The sequence below is a fragment of the Pinus tabuliformis genome, chromosome J, assembly GCF_031772625.1.
Source record: "Pinus tabuliformis cultivar Carrire ecotype Pingquan chromosome J, CPIR1, whole genome shotgun sequence".
Classification (NCBI taxonomy): Eukaryota; Viridiplantae; Streptophyta; class Pinopsida; order Pinales; family Pinaceae; genus Pinus; species Pinus tabuliformis.
The window spans coordinates 1,603,186,813-1,603,206,972 of NC_142295.1; the positions used below are offsets into that span (position 1 = coordinate 1,603,186,813).

Below are 20,160 nucleotides of genomic sequence, written 5' to 3' on the forward strand. Positions count from 1 at the left end.
CTAGAAGGCTAGCCTAGAACTTATGAAACTATGGAGGGTGACTATCCTTTGTAAAATCGGTCACCACTCTGGACCCCTCCGTCTCTTCTGGTACCTCCACAATGACATGTATGCCTCCAAGTACCTCATCATCCTATTGTGGGCAGCGATCGTCTAGAAACTGGGTCATAGCACTAGGTACCTCATTAACTGTTGGCATCTCATCAATAGATGGCCCTCCTAGTGTATCCTCTACTCCCTCAACCGATGTGTCAGCTGGAGCTACCAAAGAGGCCTCCAACAATGGCAACTCTTGCGCCACACCGGGTATATCGATGTGCCCCTCACCATCCTGCATGTCCTCCTACTCAACCTCCTCCTCAAGCTTCTGACATCTAAAGCCCGGTCTCCACCAGTAGAAATGCCCCTGGTCTCATCCTCTAGCTTTCCTCGTCCTATCCACTCCCTTTGAGGGGGTCTAGTGTCCTTTCATTTCAATCTCTCCACGAGCCTCTATGTGAACTCTTTGTAGGATGTGATATGTACATGACCTCAAGGGATCAACCCTCGGTAGCATTTCCATCCAAGTGCAAAGTGGCATGTCTAATAGCGTCTGCCTCCCTCATGGGGTTTAGCCGGAAATATCTGTCCAATTCTTGTACCCATTTTCTCCCAGAACTCCTAGCTGAACCATCAAAGTGGGTGAGGGTCATTTTTCCCTCAATGATACTCACTCTCCCTTGAGCCATGGGTTTGTCTATAGTTTACCCATCACAGTGCATACATGCCCAAATCTTCCATGATCTTGCTGGATACTCCACAACTAGCCAAGATCATGCTCTGATACCACTGTAATATTCCTAGTAGAAATTTTACAATGATAACAAAGACATGCACAAATAAATAACACAAAAAATTTCAGAAATGCATACACATAAACTAGAAATTTCTACAAATCCCCAAAGTGGCCAAATTTTATTAATAATATCAGTTTTGGTACAAATTAGTTGGAAAAATTGCACCTGAGCTTGCACAAGGCAAGCTACAAGCACCAGGTGATGAGCACGAGAAAGCCAAACGGCTGCAATAATCAACACCTCCAAAAAATTGTGCTGCTACTCCAAAACTAAACTGCTGCCTGACTTCACCCCCTCGTTCTCCCACTCTAGAGTGCCCAGCAAATTCTATAAAATTAGGAGAGTGCTCCTTGCCCAAAACCCAAAAAAACCTGGAAAGGGTTTCCCTTAGTTCCAAATTTCAAAATTTGACCCTTCACAGCTTGGCCCTCCAGCAAATTCGAATTCTGTTATTGTGGCTACCCCTGTCAATCTCTTCTCTCCAAACTCTAGAAATCCTCCTCAAATTGCCCTCCCAATGATTTCCCAACACCGCAACTCCAAACTCCCCTGGATGATGCTGCCCCAAAGGAGTCTCACACTAATGACTGTGCAGTCATGGAGGAGATGGTGCAATCCTATGTATGATAAAGTGAGAGCTGCGTGTAGGTTGGTCCTCTTGGCTGTAGCTTCCCTCCACACTCATGAAAATGATCAAAGAACACTCCTGTAGCTTCTTCGGTCAATTCCCCAACAACCCAGCTCCACAAACAACCAGTGAATCCTCCCTCTGTGCAATGGTGGCTCCCAGACTGCGTGCTCTACTCCAGAAATGTGTGGGACCTGTAGTTGATGCCTCTTCCAGTCTCAGTGATGAAGAAAAGCCTTCCTAGGGTGGCACTCGAAGTCCACCGAAGAAAGGTTGAGCTTCTCTCCTTGGGAAGCTCTTGTGCTAAACAACACAATATTGGCTCAGCTAAACAGTTAAGGCAAATTCGATTTTCAAATAGACAAAAGACCTGTATTTCTCCCTCATTCCTTCATTTTATAATTGCTGGCCATGCATTCCTTGTGGATCCCTCCACTAATTTGATTTGCCTGAAGGAATTCAAATTCTTTCTTCCCCAAGTGTGTACTTTATGTGGGCCCCATATTCCACTATCAATTTAATCTTTCATTTTCTCTAATGTTGGTGGCCTCCATCTCTCCAAAAACTAAGTGGGGACTCTCTTCACCCACTTTACCTAAGTTTACATGCCAAAATATTTCCCAACGCCCAATTGCAAAATAGAAATTCATCGTAGCAAAATTAATTTAATTGGGGACATTACATATATTTACAATCACTCATGGATTTTGAACCTGATGAGGAAACACACAGGGGGCAAGGATATTATTAGGCCTGCCATCACTAGATTTGCAACTCATTTTTTAACATTGCAATCTATGTTTTCCCAACATAGAAACTTGCAAAGGGTGTTTTCCAGTGATGAATGGAATGAATGTCAATGGTCTCGCAAACATGATGACAAAGATGTGAATTTTTTTTTTTAATAATGAAATATTTTGGAAAAAGGCAGTAGAGATTGTGAAGGTTGTTGAGCCACTGGTTAAGGTGTTGTGGTTGGTGGATGGGGAAAAATTGGCTATGGGCTTCATTTATGAGGCTATGGATCAAGCAAAGGAGAAAATAAAGGCAAAATACAAGGATAGAGTGGTTAAGTATGGGCCCATTTGGGAAATCAATGATCAAAGATGAAACAATCAACTCCATCGCCCTATACATGCAACTGAGTTTTTTCTGAACCCAAGGTATCATTATAAAGCTCTGGAGGCATAAGCTTTGACTGGGGAGGTTAGAGATGGATTGATTGACTACATTGACCGCATGGTCCCTAAGGAGAGTGACCAGTTGGAGATACACTGACAAATCACTTGTTTCAACAGAGCCACAGGTACCTTTAGCAAGAACCTAGCAATGATTGCAAGGGAAGCAGATGAGCCAGGTAAACAAACAATTTCAATTTTCAAATTCTTATTTTGTTAAATTGTTTATAATTTGAAAGTTGGATATAATTTTTTGAGCCAACTCATTACACAACTATGTTTTTTGCAGCACAATGGTGGGAGGAATTTGGTAGCCATTGTCCTCAATTATAGAAGTTTGCAATCCATATTTTGAGTCAAACTTGCAGTGCTATTGGGTGTGAGTGCAATTGGTTTGTCTTTGAGAGGATTCACATGAAGAAGAGAAACCGTTTGGAAAAAAAAGGCTAAATGATCTAGTCTATGTCCAATACAACCTCCAACTAAGACACAACCAATTGTTGAACAAAAGACTTGATACAAATCCTATTGTGTTGGAAGATATTGATCAAACAACAGATTGGGTAGTGGAGAGTCATCCAACAGAGTTTGATTTTGATGACAATATTGGTCTTGATTTGGATTTACATATGGAGGCATTAGTTGAACATAATTTTTCAGTTGAATGTAGATCTACTAATACCAGACCCAGCCCCAAGTCCTCCAATTGCAGACACTTCCTCTACTAATCCACGACGAAAGCATATATCTCGTCTGTCTCAGCGTACAACTACTGCGCCTGCTAGTGCTACTACTTCTACAGTTGCAATTGGAGATGATGATGAGGTAGAGGAGGAGCCATGGGTTTCCTTGTCTGACTCTGATTCAGAGTCTGAGCCAGATGATGTTGGGTTCTCTAGCAGTAGCCAATAGTACTGGTGACTAGTGATGTTTTACTTTTGTTGTAGAGGCCATTTAGAGCCTCTTTGGTTATGTGTTTTTGTTTTGATCTCTATATCATGTATGTATTGGACAATGCACTGGGTGCCATTTTGATATAATGGATATATTCATGAGCCTACTTCAATCATAAGTTGTCTTCTCTCTATATTCTAATACTTTATGTTTGGAAACACGAATGAAAATCTTCAAAATTATGTTTTTTCATTAATGTATTTTTTACAACGACCTAGTCATTGAAATCAAACTGGCCGAATCAATACTGAGTCAGAGACGGAGTCAGAGTCAATCCTCGGCCGGTTCCGAACTCGAGTTGGAGTTTTAAAACATTAGTATAAACATAATTGAAGTGATGATCTTTTGCATGGGGAGTTGTATCCTACCTATAAAATATGGTAATAATATCAAATTTTAGTATAAGTGGAGGGACAATTAGGGAATTTTGGGCCTTTAATGGTTTATGAAGAATGCATTCTTATAGCCTTCTATATATATATTTTAACATTATTACTAATAACTTTAATATCATTATAATGATTATATTAAAAGAAGAAAATAAATATTGCTAAAAGAAGAACAAATTATCATGAGCTCTATCGTGAAACCAACCTTTGGTCAATTCCAAAAACCTTTTGATCCATTCCCAAAACTCTTTGGGATGAAAATGTATGTTACCTTTGTGATATTTAAAGGGTCAAAGATAAAAAAACACTCTCTTAAATTGCCATCATATATTCAAATTGGATCTAAATTTAAAAATATATGTCAAACCAAGCATCTTGACCTAAGTCAACAAAACCATGATAATCTTGCAAAGCTTCTCTTAATTCTTATCTTACATTCTTAAAGTCCAAATATAAATTAATAATCATCATCATCATTTATAAAATCTTTTTACTTTTAAAATAATAACTTCCACTTAATCCAAATAATAACTTTAATTGAATCATTTTCTCTTTCCACCAAATCCAAATCAACTTTCATTAAATCATTTTCTCTTTCCACCAAATCCAAATCATAACTTTCAACGAATCATTTTCTCTATATTAATTCACACTTTAAAAATATAATTACCAACATAAAAATTGTTAAATTTTCAATTATTCAAATCATCATCAATCGTACTTTATTACGGATAAAATCAAATCTTTAATCATTTAAATAACACATTTGTTTTTCTTAAATTAAAAATATATATATTTTTTAAATAAAAAAAAAATAATACAAATCATAATAATAGAAATTAAATTATAATAATAAAACAATTTTTTGAATTAGAACCTCACGAGGTATTTCAGAAAGTTTTAGAAGTGACATTGGAATCAAGCAAAGTTTCCCTCTATTTCCTATATTTTTTGGCTTATATATTGATAAACTGGAAGAGTGGATAAATATGCAAGGTGGAGATGGTGTTCGGTTGGGGGAGTTTGTGATAAAGCTTCTTTTTATGCGGATGATCTTGTATTGATATCTAAATCGGCCCATGGATTGCAAATGGACCTATATGCCCTTGAGCATTTTTGTAGAGAAGTGGGGATGCAAGTCAATACTAGCAAGACCAAAATAATGATTTTCTCTAATAAAAGGAAGCAGAGCCAACATACGTTCTTATTTGAAGACAACATTCTTGAAGAAGTAAATGAGTACAAGTATCTCAGGATTGATTTCAACAACAAACTTAATTAGGAGGACTGCAGAAATAAGAGAATTCTAGGAGGGTGGAAAACATTATATGCTCTTCAAAACAGATGTAAAGAGGCAGAGCTATGGGATTGGAAAATGAGTAAAACGCTTTTTGGAATCCTAGTTTGTCCAGTGATGCTATATGAGTGTGAATTGTGGGCTAGCAGCTCCCCCATCTCAAAATGGAAACAAATTGAGAAAATCCAAAAATGCTTGATCATGAGCAAGTTCAAAATAAAAAATTCGGCATCTTATGAAATAATGTTGAGTGAAACAGGGGCAACTCCCATCGAAGCAATTGCTATGGTGCGGCTCATAAGATATCTAAAAAGAATTGAGGAAATGGGAGTAGGTAAATCGCCTAATGTTATCTTCAATGAAGGCATGAGTGAAAGAAAGAAAACATGGATGAAACAAAACTACATATGGATGCAAAAATGGAATATCTACCTCAATGTCTGTCCCACAAATAGCAAGGAGCTAAAGGATTTTGTTATGGAGAAGTTTCGTAAATGGGTATGGGGAAAAGAGTTGGGTAGAAAGAAGAAGTACTACATTGAGGAATTTGACCCTACGTGTGATCTACAACAAAAAGAGTTCATTGGAGCTAGCATTCTGTGGAGGGCAAAGGTTCTTATTGCTCAATTAAGAACCAACGCGCATAAACTTCGATGTAAAACAAAATGGTGGAAAAGGCCTAAAGAAGCTTGGGAAGAACGGGTGTGTACATTTTGCATGTCTGGGGCAGTGGAATCGGAAAAATGTTTCATTTTGAAATGTGATGCATTCAAATACATCAGAGAAAGTTATGAGAATATGCTAGCATCGGTTTTTTGGCATTGTCTTTTCACTAATGGGATTGTTGGAAAGTTGGGCCAGCTCATCATCAATTTGAACAAGAAAATGATTGAATTGCAAAAGACGAAAAGCAAGGAACTAATAGTCCCATAGACTATTTTTAGTGTCATGGACGTTAAAATATCATTTCATTTCATTATGGATATAAGCCTTTATCATTCTAATTTTTTTCAAAAGTAGAAAACGTATCATAACTTAGTTGTCAAACCAGCGATAAAGATTTCTGACTACTAACTAGAAATACTCAATTATCATTCTAACTTATATTACTGCCTAATTATCTTTTGTTTTATTATAAACATATAAATGCAAAACGGAAACTAAAAAGAACAAAACTCAGTAGATATATATATATATATATAAGAGTACGTACACACAAACTACAACAAAACGAGGAAGAGGTTTTCACTCAGCGCTACCAGAAAGGCACTTAATTCACAAATAGTTGCTTAAATGAAAGGGTTATTGTTTCTAAATCTGTTGTTAACTTTATCCCTGAGTTGATCTTTTGAATATTGATATTCATCACTTTCTTCAAGCTCCGACAAATCATGATTCAGAAGAAACTGCCAAACTTTGCAAATAGCGTTCAACATTATCCAGCCCGCAGAGCGACTTGATGACATCCATAGTGGCAGGGGTGTCCATTCTGAAGAACTTATCTTCTATTTGAAGGTCTTCCCGGGCCGCTTTTATGGCTTCCCTAATTGCACAGTGAACGGATGCTGCTAAAAGCAATGGGGGTTCACCAGAAGCTGCGTCATGCATTCATGCAAATGCCAATTAATATCAGGTAGAGATACCACCATATTGAAAGCATACTATGTTATATATTCAATGCTGTAATCTAATATATATGGTATGCCAGACTATGGCTTCTACCAGAAACCATATATAGTTAGTGCTGCAGAACAGTTAGTTCAGAAGAAAACCTTTTGATGACAGAATACGTTTTTCGTGCATAGGGCTACAGAGTAGCTCGATATTAAACTTCCGAGGAATGGTATCAATAGTGGGCACTTTGTAGGTCCATGTCCCATCAGATACAACCTTCCCATCCTTGTCGACGACAACTTCCTCCATCGTGAAGAATCCAATTCCTTGCACAAAAGCACCTTCAATCTGCAAAATAGGGTTGGCATAATAATTCAGTCATTATCTACAGTTAATCTGTCGAAGGTAGTGCAACTGCATTAATCACGAAACAATTATGCACAAACCTTTATCTTCACGAATACTACCATAACAACTTTCCTATAGATGATAACAATCACAATCAACATTGGACAGGCCTCCAATCTCAGAGTACATATCACCAAATACTCCATGCTAAAGAATTTGTCAATATAATAATAATAATAATAATAATAATATATTCAAATTTTAAAAATTGGTTTTGAAATTTAAATAGACTTTTTATTTTAGTTAATTTAAATAATAAAATTAATATGATAATTGTAGAAAATCCAAGAAAATTCTGATCACCTTGAATGAACAAATTTGAAACTAACTTGTAAGCAAGATACACAATTTTCTCTACTTAATTTACAACGAAATCAGAACAGAAATAAACACAGTCAAACAATAGTAAACAGAATATTTTTCTAGGGAACCCAACTAGAAAATCCTCTGCTTGATTGAGAATTTTATTGATAGAAGAATGAGCAATAGATCTATTACAAAAAAAATCTTGTTTCAATAGAAACCAATCTGGTTTTCTCTGCTTGTACTAAGCTTAAGCACTTGCAAGACTCTGATCCCTGCTTCCCTATTTCCTTTGCACAAATCCCAAGGAAATTCTCTTATAAGTCTACACACAAGCCTCTCTTGGTATGCTAATCATCTCACAAGCTCACGCACACAAACACAAATTTGTGTTCTCTACTACCTTGTTTCACCAACTCGTGCTCACAAGCCAATGAATAACAATGTGCCTTGATTCTCCTTTTAAGCTTTTCGAATAGGCTAATTCCGGCAAGTCTTTATTTTAGGAAATCGAGCTATCGGTTGAAGAGTTAAGAAAGACTATCAAGCTGTTGTAACTCGTCTTGCCTTAATTTAGAAGTTAAGTCTCTCTTACCTTGTCCTTTCCCAAATTAACTTGCACTAGAAGACAACAAGTGAGCCTTCCACATCTGCACCATTTAAACTACTTCATGCACATGTCCTAAATTTTAGGAATTCACCCTAAATTATAGGAACTCGTCCTAATTTTTAAGAATAATCTCCTAACTTATAGGAATTGTTTCCTAACTTATATGAACTCGTGCATGCTAAGGAAGGTTGCTTCTTGGTCTTGTTACCCACCACCAGTGGGTGGCTCTTGTTGTCGCCTGGATTGTATAGGCACCGCGACAACGCTTAGGGTGGGGGTTGTCACTCTGATCCCCGCCCACTCCGTTCTAGCTGTCTCCCAACAACATACTATGAGGGTAGTCCCTATGGTGAGATGAATGAAAACAAGTAGGAAACCAACTTGTTTGGGAGACACAGATGAGTGGCCTAGCCAATTGGTTAAATTTAAGCAAGGTTGTTAATTTGATTAGATTTTAGAGTATGAGACCAGTGTCTTAATGGAGTCACAAATTCTTGCTTATAATAAATTGGAATCAAATGACTGGATGGACACCCGCTGTTTGAGATGATTGACTAACCTAAATGATATTCAAACCCTATGACCTATGTGTGATGCAAAGATCTTGGTTATTTTTAGTTAAATGCCTAATTTAAATCCCTTAACTATTTTGAAGCTGGGCTCTAAGGTAGGGTGTAGGAAGGAGGCCAACATGGAGCATACTAAGGCCTGATTAACAATATATTCTGTTGTGCTCCTATCACCTGATGCCTCCGGCGCTACAGAGACTGTGGTTCTGACAGCTGTAAGGTCACTGTGTTAACCACTAAAGAGTTGTTGAGGCCCCTCAAGCTAAATGAGAAGGGTTGCATCAATCAAGCTTATACTAGGAGGTGAGTTATTAGTGCAATCTAGACCTAGTATGCTTATGCAAGAGATTATGAGTGAGGTTTGTCTTGAGTAAGATTGTATAAGTTATTTAAGTACTTAGCGAAAATTTTCTTATAGCAAGAGTACTTAACAATGTTAAAATGACAATCTTTAAACGAGACAGACACTTAGAGATACAAGTGTAAACTTCAAGAATATTCCACAAGATGCCAAATAACCAATGAACTTAAGATGCCAAATGTTTAAGATAAACACATCAAAATGCCAAAATTCTTATGATTATGATAATTATGCAATGATTTCCGCCAATTAGGTACACAAATTAAACAAGTTATTTCAATACCTCTTAGGAACAATTTAAACCAAATATTTGAAATGTGCTTATAGAGCAAGTTTATTAGATGTGAATACATTTTGCAGCATATAAACTCACAAGGAAACACAATGTTAGTCACTTACACAATGTAAATAGTAAGAACATGTAACGAAAAATATAGAGCTACGAAAACACTTGTGTACTTTATGTTTGTAGCATAAAAACTACGGCTAAAGAATGGAAATTGATAGCTTGTAGACTTGAATGTAAAAATACACAGGTATTTAATAATAATAATTTATTAATATATATAATTGTATAAGATGATATAAGATTACAATGAGGCCCTGCTTTTATACTTCAATAGGGGACCTTTCGTGAAAGGACATGTCTTTTAGACATGCCTTTTCACCTAACTTAATGACTATTTAACCTAATTAATATTTAATTATTTAATATTTATATTTATTTTATTTATTTAATTGTTATGAATTATATTCATAACATAGCCTTTTCCTTCGGAAGCTTTGTCCTCAAAGCTTTAACACTGGGGTTTTCTTCAACTAGTGTCTATCATCTCGACGTATATAATCTGGCATCTTATAGCTCGTTTGTAACATTCCCATACTCCCGTAAATCACATGAAGAGTCATTTGTGACGCGTTTCGAACCAACCAGTGTGGTTCATCGTCAGGACAAGATGAAGAAAACAGATTTAGCTTAGCATGCTATATAGACCGAGTAGAGCCTCCAACGGCTAGTTTGACCCAACCGCTAATATTTCAAATCCAATAAATAATAAAAAATTAAAGGTCAAATTATTAATAAAAGAAAATTAGATGCAATGGACCGTTTCTAAGAACGGACTAAGGGAGAATAACTAAGTAAACTATTAAAATAACATATTAAATAAATAAGAACCCGAACTAAAAATAGTAAAAATAAAACAAATACACAAACACAAAAGTAAAAATAAATAAAATAAAAGATAAATCAAACAAAAATAAACCACGAGAATAAAAATAAATAGATAAAATTTTGTTTTAAATAATTCTAAATTATTATTATTATTATTTTTTAATAATATATATATATATATATATATATATAAGAAACGTGGTTGAATGGGTTAATTCGTGTTGTTTACAGCGTATGACCATGGTCAACGGATGTGTTGGTGGTCACGTTGTTTGACCCAACGACGCTTCATGTGGACGGATTCTTGTAAATAGCTGTAAATGGCTCGTCGGCTTTGGCACAATAGAGGGTTGGACGAGAGGTTTCAGCGGACAGGTAACACAGTGGAAAGGATAGTGTCGATTGGAAAGAATGAAATGATGGCCAGCTGTCGGCTGTGGATAGAAAGATAACTGTGGGAGGACGGAGCAAATGGTAGTGTGTGAGTAAACGAGGGCATAGACTGGCGGAGAGCCGTTGAATTGATGCCGATCCATACAACGATGGATTGTGGTGGATAGAGATGGGACAACAAGCGGAGGAGATGCGGCGCTTGGACTGCGCGCTTGTCATCCTTTCCAAATCCAGTGAAGAGAAAGAGCTGTAGATCGTTGATGGCCTCTTCCTCTCGGAGAAGATTAGTTGTGAGGCCGAACTTGCAGTGATATTTGGTGCGCGCAATGGCTTCAGGAAAGATTTTAGCAGGCACAACATGGACCTCATCCATAATATCGTCGCGCGTGATTGACTGGGCTCCGCAGGTCAAGCATTTCACTCGGCTCTGCAGCGTGCCGCCGAAGATTTTTTTAATAATGGTATCTGGTAATTCCCTTTGGTCATCCTCTGCGTCTCCATTTTGTTGCTTCGCCATTTCTACACAGACATCGTCGCAGACTCCGAGGACATATGTCAGAAATTCGTGGGCGTCTTCTTGTCTTCCATGGGCAAAATGTTTTGCAAAAACGTGGAGCGAGTTTTTAAATTTTTGGGGAGAATCGATTGCGCAGGCGGTTTTGCGAGACCTGACGATGCGTGTCTCCAGCAGGCAGAATGGGCAGCCGCCATCGCCGTCTGAGGTGGACGAAAGAGTGCAAGAAGAAGAATGTTGTTGTCTGAGACAAAATTTTGCGAGGGGCGGAGTGTAAGTGAGACACTGCAGCACGCTGTTGAGATAACAAGAATTGCCAAGATTCAAGAGCCCTGTCGGTTGTTTCAGACGTTGACTTTGAGCAGAACTTGAACTTGAACTTGTACCGCAACTTCCACTTTCTTGCCGCCGGGCTAAGATTCTTTCCATCTTCATTTCTCTCCTGTTGCTCTCCAGATCACCCACATTAAACAATTCAACGTCATTGTGCAAATGAGCAACGATAGATAATGTTGCTTTCACCCAGTGGGTGGAGGGGTAGGAATGAGATAAGAGCGTGGCCACCAGATGCATTGGCCGTTTTTCATCAGCCACGGCCTGTGTCGGATCACACTTGCTAATTTGCGCAAAAAGTGACCTTCAGCATTGCTTCAGTATAGAACCCACCGCTACGACGAGGTTGTCCTTGTTGGAGACGAAGTGGAAGACAGGGCCTAGGTCATGATCTCTAGAACGCTTGGGCATTTTTCTATAATAAATTTTGCAGCCTTCACTTTTATCATCAAAATCAGAAGTAGTAATCATCATATCTTTAAAAACTTGTTTTTCCTCAAGAGCCACCAATGGAAGATTTTTATTAACATCTTCTTCCAACCAGGATAAATCTAATATCTTTTCATTGCCAATATCTACAACATCCTGATCTTGTTCCAAGGTCATGGATGATAATTTCTCATTGACAACATCTTCTTCATTGTTATGATATTGTTCATCTTCTTGTTTCTCAGATAGTCTTCTTCTTCTGCTTCACCTTGTTTTGTTTCTTCACTGTCACTATTCTCTTCTTTATTATTGATTTCATTTTGACATGCTTTAACTTCTTGAAATGATTTTTCTAAACGCTGAAATGCTTCTTGAATACTAAATTGTTCAATGTAATCAGGTTGTGAACGTAATAGCACATTGTGCGGCGAACTGCATTCAAAGGCCTGCATGATTATATTGTGTGCCATGGCTGTGATACCACTGTAGCATAAAAACTATCGCTGAAGAATGAAAACTGATAGCATGTAGACTTGAATGTAAAAATACACATAGGTATTTAATAATAATAATTTATTAATATATATAATTGTATAAGATGATATAAGATTACAATGAGGCCCTTCTTTTATACCTCAGTAGGTGACCTTTCGTGAAAGGGCATGTCTTTTAGACATGCCTTTTCACCTAACTTAATGACTATTTAACCTAATTAATATTTATATTTATTTTATTTATTTAGTTGTTATGAATTATATTCATAACAATGTTCCAATGATTCTTCTATGAACGGTAAATGACTATTATGACAGCAGTACAAGATTTTATAACAACAATAAGAAATTTTATGACAACAATAGATAAATTAGCTTAGATGCCAAATTCAAGGTGCATATACTTGCCCAATGTGATGAAGAGAAACCCAATTATCAAGTACACTTAACCAACTTAAGAATTTGGATGGATTAACCTTTCAAATGTGAAATTTACCACTGTTATATCAGACTTATTATGCAGAAATATTAGTTACCAAAACTTCAAAATTCATGCCAATCTATGATTGCCCACTTATGCAATTTATTCCTTAGTATGTCAAGCAACTTCTAAGATGAATTTCAAGGCAAATTAGGATGTTTTCACCACTACTATGAGTTAATTTGCTTGCTGAAATGAAACAGTGAGGAGATAAGGGTTAGGAGATCAAACCCTTAGGCCTTAGGCCTTGAAGTCTATTAGCTCAACTTGTGTAAAATTTTGTCCAATGACTTGATACCTGAAACACAAGATTTTAGGCCAATTTCCTCAGAAAAATACACCCACAATATGTCTAGGAATTTTTTAGAGATAAGTATATGTCAATTTAGGGCCAAGAGAGGGCAAGAGAGAGGCCAAAATGGAAGGAAAATGCCTCAATAGGCCTGTGGCTAGGGTAAAAGGCCTAATAGGCCTTACGACAAGCCCAAAGAGGTTGTTGTTTGGGCTGAGGAGGGCCAAGAAAGGACCTCAAGGGGTTGCGGCCTAGGATTTTAAGGCCCTTAGGCCTGCGACACCCTTGGGAGGCCTCAAAAGAGGCAACCAAAATCCCTTCTAGGGCTGGTACTCAAGGAAAAGAGGGGTCAGAGGGGAGCGAAGGCTGAGAGGAGAGGGAACAAAGGGCGAGGAGGCCGAGGAGGCGACAGTGGGCTTGCGATAGGCCTAGGAGGGCCAAAGAGGAGGCCAAAAGGCCTTTTGGGCCTGCGGCTAGGGTAAGGAAGGGAGGCTGCAACCCCTAAGGGTCACGACCAGCCTTAGGAAGGCTTAAAAGGTTGACGCAAGACACCAGAGAGGTGACGATGGGGGTTTGGAGGAGAAAACCGGTGCTAGGAGCCCTGAAAACCTTGAAACCTTTGCTCAATTTTTCTTTTATGCTTCAGCTCTTTGATTTTCTGAAAATTCTTCCGTGGGACCCCTGCAAAAAAATCCAAGATACTAGATCTTACCCTCAAGGCCTTGGATCTAGCTCTTCTCCCACTTGATTTCTTGATCCAACCTAGAAAAATGTAAGTACGAATAATAATAATAAAAAATAAAAATAAAAAATAAAAAACAAAAAAAACACCCAAACTCCAAATATATATAAAATAGATCTAAAAAACCCCAACCCAAGTTAGAAAAATAATTTACAATTAATATTACAAAATTATTTTACAAAATATACATCAGTTTTAAAATAGATTTTGAGAAAATATTTTTTTATGATATTTTTCCTTGAAAGAATGACTAAAACGCTTCAGAAAAAAGTTATGCTCACTATAGCCTTAGCGAAGATTCAATCCACCATATAAGACTAAGGATCCAAGCAAAGTATCCCTTGCCCACTCTCTGTGAACTTGGAGACCAAGGACTGAGTAGCTGCAAACACTATGTATTATCTCAAAATAATAATATAAAGCACCACATAGGAAGCCCTTAGTCAATACATACCACAAATCAGCAACGAGAACACCTCGAGTTGCACCCCAAAGTCTTTTATTATAGTATAAAAAATAGTTTCTCAGGGGGACAATAGTTTACAAAATGCTTCAGCAACAATTCTAGCCAGAGATCAAGATGACTAGAGACTCAATTGACTCTCTAATTTATAAATAAATCCTCAAAATGGAAAAATAATGGCTAGTTTCTTTGATCATTGTCAAAATAATCTTGGTCGTTGATAAACACTTCAAAATCTTTTAATCTTGGACCTTAATTCCTTATTTTTTAGGAATTTTTGAATTTATCATTTAATTAGTTCAAAATTAATTATTTTGAGCTAATTTCTTTGAAAATTTGACTTTGACTTAACCACCAAGATCCAAGGGTCCAAATTTTCTTGAAATATACAATATCCACTTGATAGAGGACTTTTAAAAATTGACTCTTTTAAGACCCACAAATTTTTCCATTTGGAGAATTTATTTCCCTAAGACAAATTTATTTGACTCTCATTAATTAATTAATTTTTTCTAGCTTAGGATTTAATTTAATTTTACCAGAAAATTAATTAATTTACACATGAGGGGATTTATTTATTTTTTCAACCCTCCAATACATAAGATTTTTTTCATTTACAAGACTCAAAGAGGGAATACACATTTGGCTTAGACTCTCAAGACACATAACCCATCTGCGACACAACATGATCTAGTAAACCAAGTGATTTGTAATAAAATAATTAAGCCTATTAGCTTAAATTATTCCCAAACCACTTTTACATCAAACTCGACTAAAAATACTAGGACTCACATAATAATTCAACAATAAATTTCACCCTAGCTTTGAGGTTTAAGCTGGAGGGAAAAAACTCTTCTGATTAGCCATGTCTAAAAACACAGGTAATCAACGAGGTTAAAAAACCTTCTAGGATGGAATTCGTCATCAAATTATAGGCTTACCTAGGTTGTTACATAGATTCAAGGTTTTATTAAGATCATTTACAATATATAATTTGTAGAATAGGATGACCATGACACATGGACTACTAATATGTGATCCGATCCCTGTTGAAAAAGTTGGTACTTCCACTTCCCTGGAACTTTGACAAATTGAGAGAAACATATGGCTCCATATGGGGACGCGTTGCTTCCATGAAGTAACATGAGAATCCCATAATCTTGCATCCAAGGAAACAAAAGTCCATCAAATAGATATCCATTCAACATCGAAATCATCATGGATATATAGAAAATACCGTTGGAATAGAAGATCTATTCTAACAAACTGAAATCTAAAAAACATAATATAAATGCGTGAAGTAAACTATCTAACGACATGAAATAAAAAGATAATAGGGTTAGAGATACTATACAAAATGTGCTCATGGCATCAGATGTCATCGGTGAGGAACAATATCGGGCATTTGTCCACAGACTGGTAGATCACTCGGTTGCTTTTTAGATGTCCCTTGCTGAAGTTTGACCCTTTTAGGTTGGTGTGACTGGTCATCATTGACTGCATATCTTTGTCAATCTGAAATCTTCTTTTTTTTTGCTTGGCGGAGGGGATGGGTGGTGGAAAAAGTGACATATCTCTGATTCAAAATGAGGCGAATGCTCCTATGGCAGAACCTATTCACCATTCTCCAACGTCTTTGGAATTTCCACGTGGTATCTCCTTTCTACTTCTTTGTACAACTTGACCATGCCACCTGTTGCTACTAGAATAGTGGCATAAGATAAATCCCTCTGAATGCATCCACCTAAATCAACTGCAAACTTCCAAGAGAGAAACATTCCCCATACATCTAACGCATCAATGACTGCTATATCCATGGTGATGATTTTGTATGGATAATCTGCTAAGGCAACCTGTAAATCTTTAACCATGCCAAGGACTTCAACCTTTCTAGAGTCCATTGAACAAATGTTATAACTTATGATATGATCTAGAAATCCTTAAGTTTAATTTCTTCATGACCTTCTTGGTCATAAAATTCTTAGATGCACTAGAATCTAGCATGCAATTGTGAGTAATTTGTCATTTATGTCCAAAGTAAGAAAGAACGGCTCATTATTTTCATTAGTCATATAATAGTTGATATCCTTTAACTTAATTTCTTTGTCCCGATGATTATTTCCGTCATCTTTCTGTTGAAGCATACCCAAAGCCCTGAAGACAAACATCTTAATATTATCTATCCGTACGGCTCAATCCATGTTTAAGCCAGATTTGTATCTTTCGGCGGGAACTTGTTTGTTATGATTTTGACTTTTACCATTCCTTTGATATGTATAGCCCTTACTCTTTGCAAGTTCTAGAACTTGTTCCTGAGTCAGTTTATCACCATATGCCTGAGTAATGGGAAGCTTTTCTTCATCGAAGGTGTTTATTGCAAAGGTTGAAGAAATCATATTAGCGTATGGGCTTTCATTTGATTCGCCTTGACTTGCATTATTATTTTGTTGATATCTAATTTTCTCTAAGATCCTTCTAGCAAAGGCACATGTACTTTCTTTATGAAAACTGTCACAAGGTCTGCAGAAAGGGATAGACTCATCAACTACATTGGCAGACTCAAGTGGTGTAGGAGGCGTTTGACGTTTGTGGAATTCCTTTTTGGCCACTCATTGTTATTGTTAACCCCTGTTATTATTATTGTTCTAGGGAGGCATACTTTGTATTTGCATCCTAGTATTCCTTTCCATCTGTATTAACTGATTATGCATGTCATTTATCTTCTTGGCATGTTTAATGTCCATATCCCTAACCAGTTTGGTTAATTCTTTTACCGTTTCTGACTCTTGTTTGACTTTAACAGGAACTCTCTTATAGCCAGGGATCTCAAATTTACCTAAAGCCTTTTTATCTTTTCCTAACTCTTCGTTTTGAGCAATAGCTAAAGTGCCAGGGTGAGCCCGCCTTATCTCATATTGAACTTCTACATGGTAAGCCTCAAGATATGTTTCCAAGACTGTTTTTTTAGGAGGCTTGTAATCCCGAGTCATATCCTTTAGTAATTTGCTGAACCTCTGGTTAAACTCTAGCATCATTTCATTTTCTTTCTTCTTAATGGTATTGAATTCCTTTACTAAGAATTTTCCTTCCCTCTTATCCCCATATTTGTCTCTGAAGGCATTGAGGAGGATTCTTAGAGAATCAAGGGAATTATCAGCCTTCTCGTGGAACCAATCAATCACACTACTTTCCAATGATAAGACAAATAGTTTAATCCTGAAATCTTCATGATTATAGTTCGTAGAATGAGCATATCTATGGAGGAACAAATCAAACTTCTTTATATGTTCTTCAACGTTGACAACATTATTTCCTTCAAAACTTGGCAATCTGTTTATAGTTGACACATTTGGTAGATCATGCGGATACCCCTAGATGTTGGTGAAGTTGCAAGGCCCATAGAAGTCACCCATAATGTCTTGATTTGGAGGATTGATGAAAAGTAGATGGAGGTCAAGGAGAGCTTTTGGTCTAAAAAAATTTAAACCATCTCTAGAATGTAACTTGTTTAACCGAGCTCTTAGAACCTTTTCAGGATCGGGACCGGGATCAACCAGGCTACCAATATTCCTTCTAAAGTACGTTCTAGTGAATGGATTAATAAGTGGAGTTGCCACCTAAGCAGGAAACCAACCTAAATGTCCAGGTGCTAAATGTGAGAATGAACAAGATAAGAGGATTAGTGAGAGGAAAAATGATAAGGTGATGAGTAGATGAAAAATGATGAGAGAAAGATGCCAAAAGTGTTGTGGTGTTGATGGAATAATGAATGAAATATTTACAAGATTATAAAGATTTTCGTAAAGCCAAGGTCCAATAAATTGGTCCCCGACAATGGCGCCAAAAAATGTGCCGCTTTGAGGGGCTAAATGGAAAAATGAGAGAACAATAATGATAATGTCGTTAACCTCAACAACAAGACAAACTCGTCCCTGGCAATGGCGCCAGAAAAATGTTATTGCCTGGATTGTACAGGCATTGCGACAACGCTCAGGGCGGGGGCTGTCACTCTGATCCCTGCCCACTCCGTTCTAGTTGTCTCCCAATAACAGGCTATGGGGGGTAGTCCCTATGAAATGAGATGAAGAAAAACAAGTTGGAAACCAACTTGTTTGGGAGACACAAATGAGTGGCCTATAGCTAATTGGTTAAATTTAAGCAAGGTTGTTAATTTGATTAGATTTTAGAGTATGAGACCAGTGGCTTAATGGAGTCACAAATTCTTGCTTATCGTAAATTAGAACCAAATGACTGGATGGACACCTGTTGCTTGAGATGATTGACTAACCAAAATGATATGCAAACCCTATGACCTATGTGTGATGCAGAGATCTTGGTTATTTTTAATTAAATGCCTAATCTAAATGTAACCTTCCCTTAACTATTTTGAAGCTAGGCTCCAAGGTAGGTTGTGGGAAGGAGACCAACAGGAAGTAGGCTAGGGCCTGATTAACAATACTTTCTATTATGCTCCTATCACCCGATGCCTCCGGCACTGCAGAGACTGTGGCTCTGATGATTGCAAGGTCACCATATTAACCACTGAAGAGTTGTCGAGGCCCCTCAAGCTAAATGAGAAGGGTTGCCCTATATTTCTATCAACCAAGCTGATACTAGGAGGTAAGTTATTATTGCAATCTAGACCTAGTATGATTATGCAAGAGATTATGAGTGAGGTTTGTCTTGAGTTAAAATTGTGTCAGTTATTTAAGTACTTATTGAAAATCTTCTATAGCATGAATACTTAAAACCCCTATAGGAGAAATTTTCTCTTACATTTTGTCTTCATCCGACAGCTCCTTGCAGACACCAGATAACTCGATGTCCCATCATTCTTCGTCACCTGAGCCTTTCATTATGTACTCTCGCCCATTTGTTATGATAGTATGTTTGAAGGTGGACTTTCCAACCCCAAAGGTATGACTTTTCATTATGTAATTGGGTGTTTATGCTTGCTTTTCTTGGACACATTTGGACATGGATTGGTGAGGGGATTCATCGGGAAAAATGGGCTTGGATTGTAATCTTGTTCTCTTTTTCCAAATTGGTGGTTAATCTTTTATCCTAGTCCCTTGGGATATTCTTTATTGGCTACTAGCTTTAGGAGTGGCACTATAAGTGAAAACTTGATTTTGGTTGCATGGTCCCGCTTCCCGATCCCATATATCTCGCTTCCCTCCGTGTATTATAACCCATTTTCACACTTTTCCCATTCGGGTCCACATTTGTCCATTGGGTCCACAAGGTGTTAGCCTCCCCCTCCTCTTGTCCACACCTTGGGTTGGGACTGGAACGATGCCTCGTAGGTTGATAATTTGGCCACTTACAACAAGGAATGTACCACAAAATGAAAAAGATGGTCGGGACATAAAAATTTTGTGCATGGGAAAAATCCAAACATGATCTCTACTCCTTATCACTATGGCCTATGAAAATTCCTAAACTCGGAATCCCTGCTGCAACAAACTGATGTTACTTCTCCTACTTGTTAATCCGTACAAGTTATTTACTGTGTTCTACAGTAAATCTTGAAGTAAATACAACTACAACATTCACTATTTAAAATAATACGCCAAAACAGAAAACTGAACAGGAAAAGATACAACACAATGACACTGTTATTTTTGGAGAAATGTCCCCAGAAAAACCCAATGTGGGAAAATCGATGCAACAACTCTGAGGGTTTTATTATTATGCA

The 20,160-nt window shown here is 37.3% G+C and overlaps 1 protein-coding gene and 1 long non-coding RNA gene across 3 annotated transcripts in view; one reads left to right on the forward strand and one right to left on the reverse strand.

Moving 5' to 3' along the window:
* Positions 1-6,467: 6,467 nt before the first annotated feature.
* The window catches only part of LOC149233608 (indole-3-acetaldehyde oxidase-like), a 355,169-nt gene continuing 341,476 nt past the window's right edge, over positions 6,468-20,160 (reverse strand). For both annotated transcript variants that reach the window (XM_089379808.1, XM_089379809.1), the window contains exons 9-10: positions 7,055-7,244; positions 6,468-6,877 (exon numbers count right to left, since the gene is read on the reverse strand). In XM_089379808.1, coding sequence (XP_089235934.1) covers positions 6,672-6,877; positions 7,055-7,244 — 396 coding nt within the window. In that variant the 3' untranslated portion in view covers positions 6,468-6,671. The remainder of the gene's footprint in view (positions 6,878-7,054; positions 7,245-20,160) is intronic.
* LOC149233609 (uncharacterized) overlaps positions 6,780-20,160 on the forward strand; it is a 196,762-nt gene continuing 183,381 nt past the window's right edge. The window contains exon 1 of the long non-coding RNA XR_016248240.1: positions 6,780-6,915. This is a non-coding gene — a long non-coding RNA (uncharacterized LOC149233609). The remainder of the gene's footprint in view (positions 6,916-20,160) is intronic.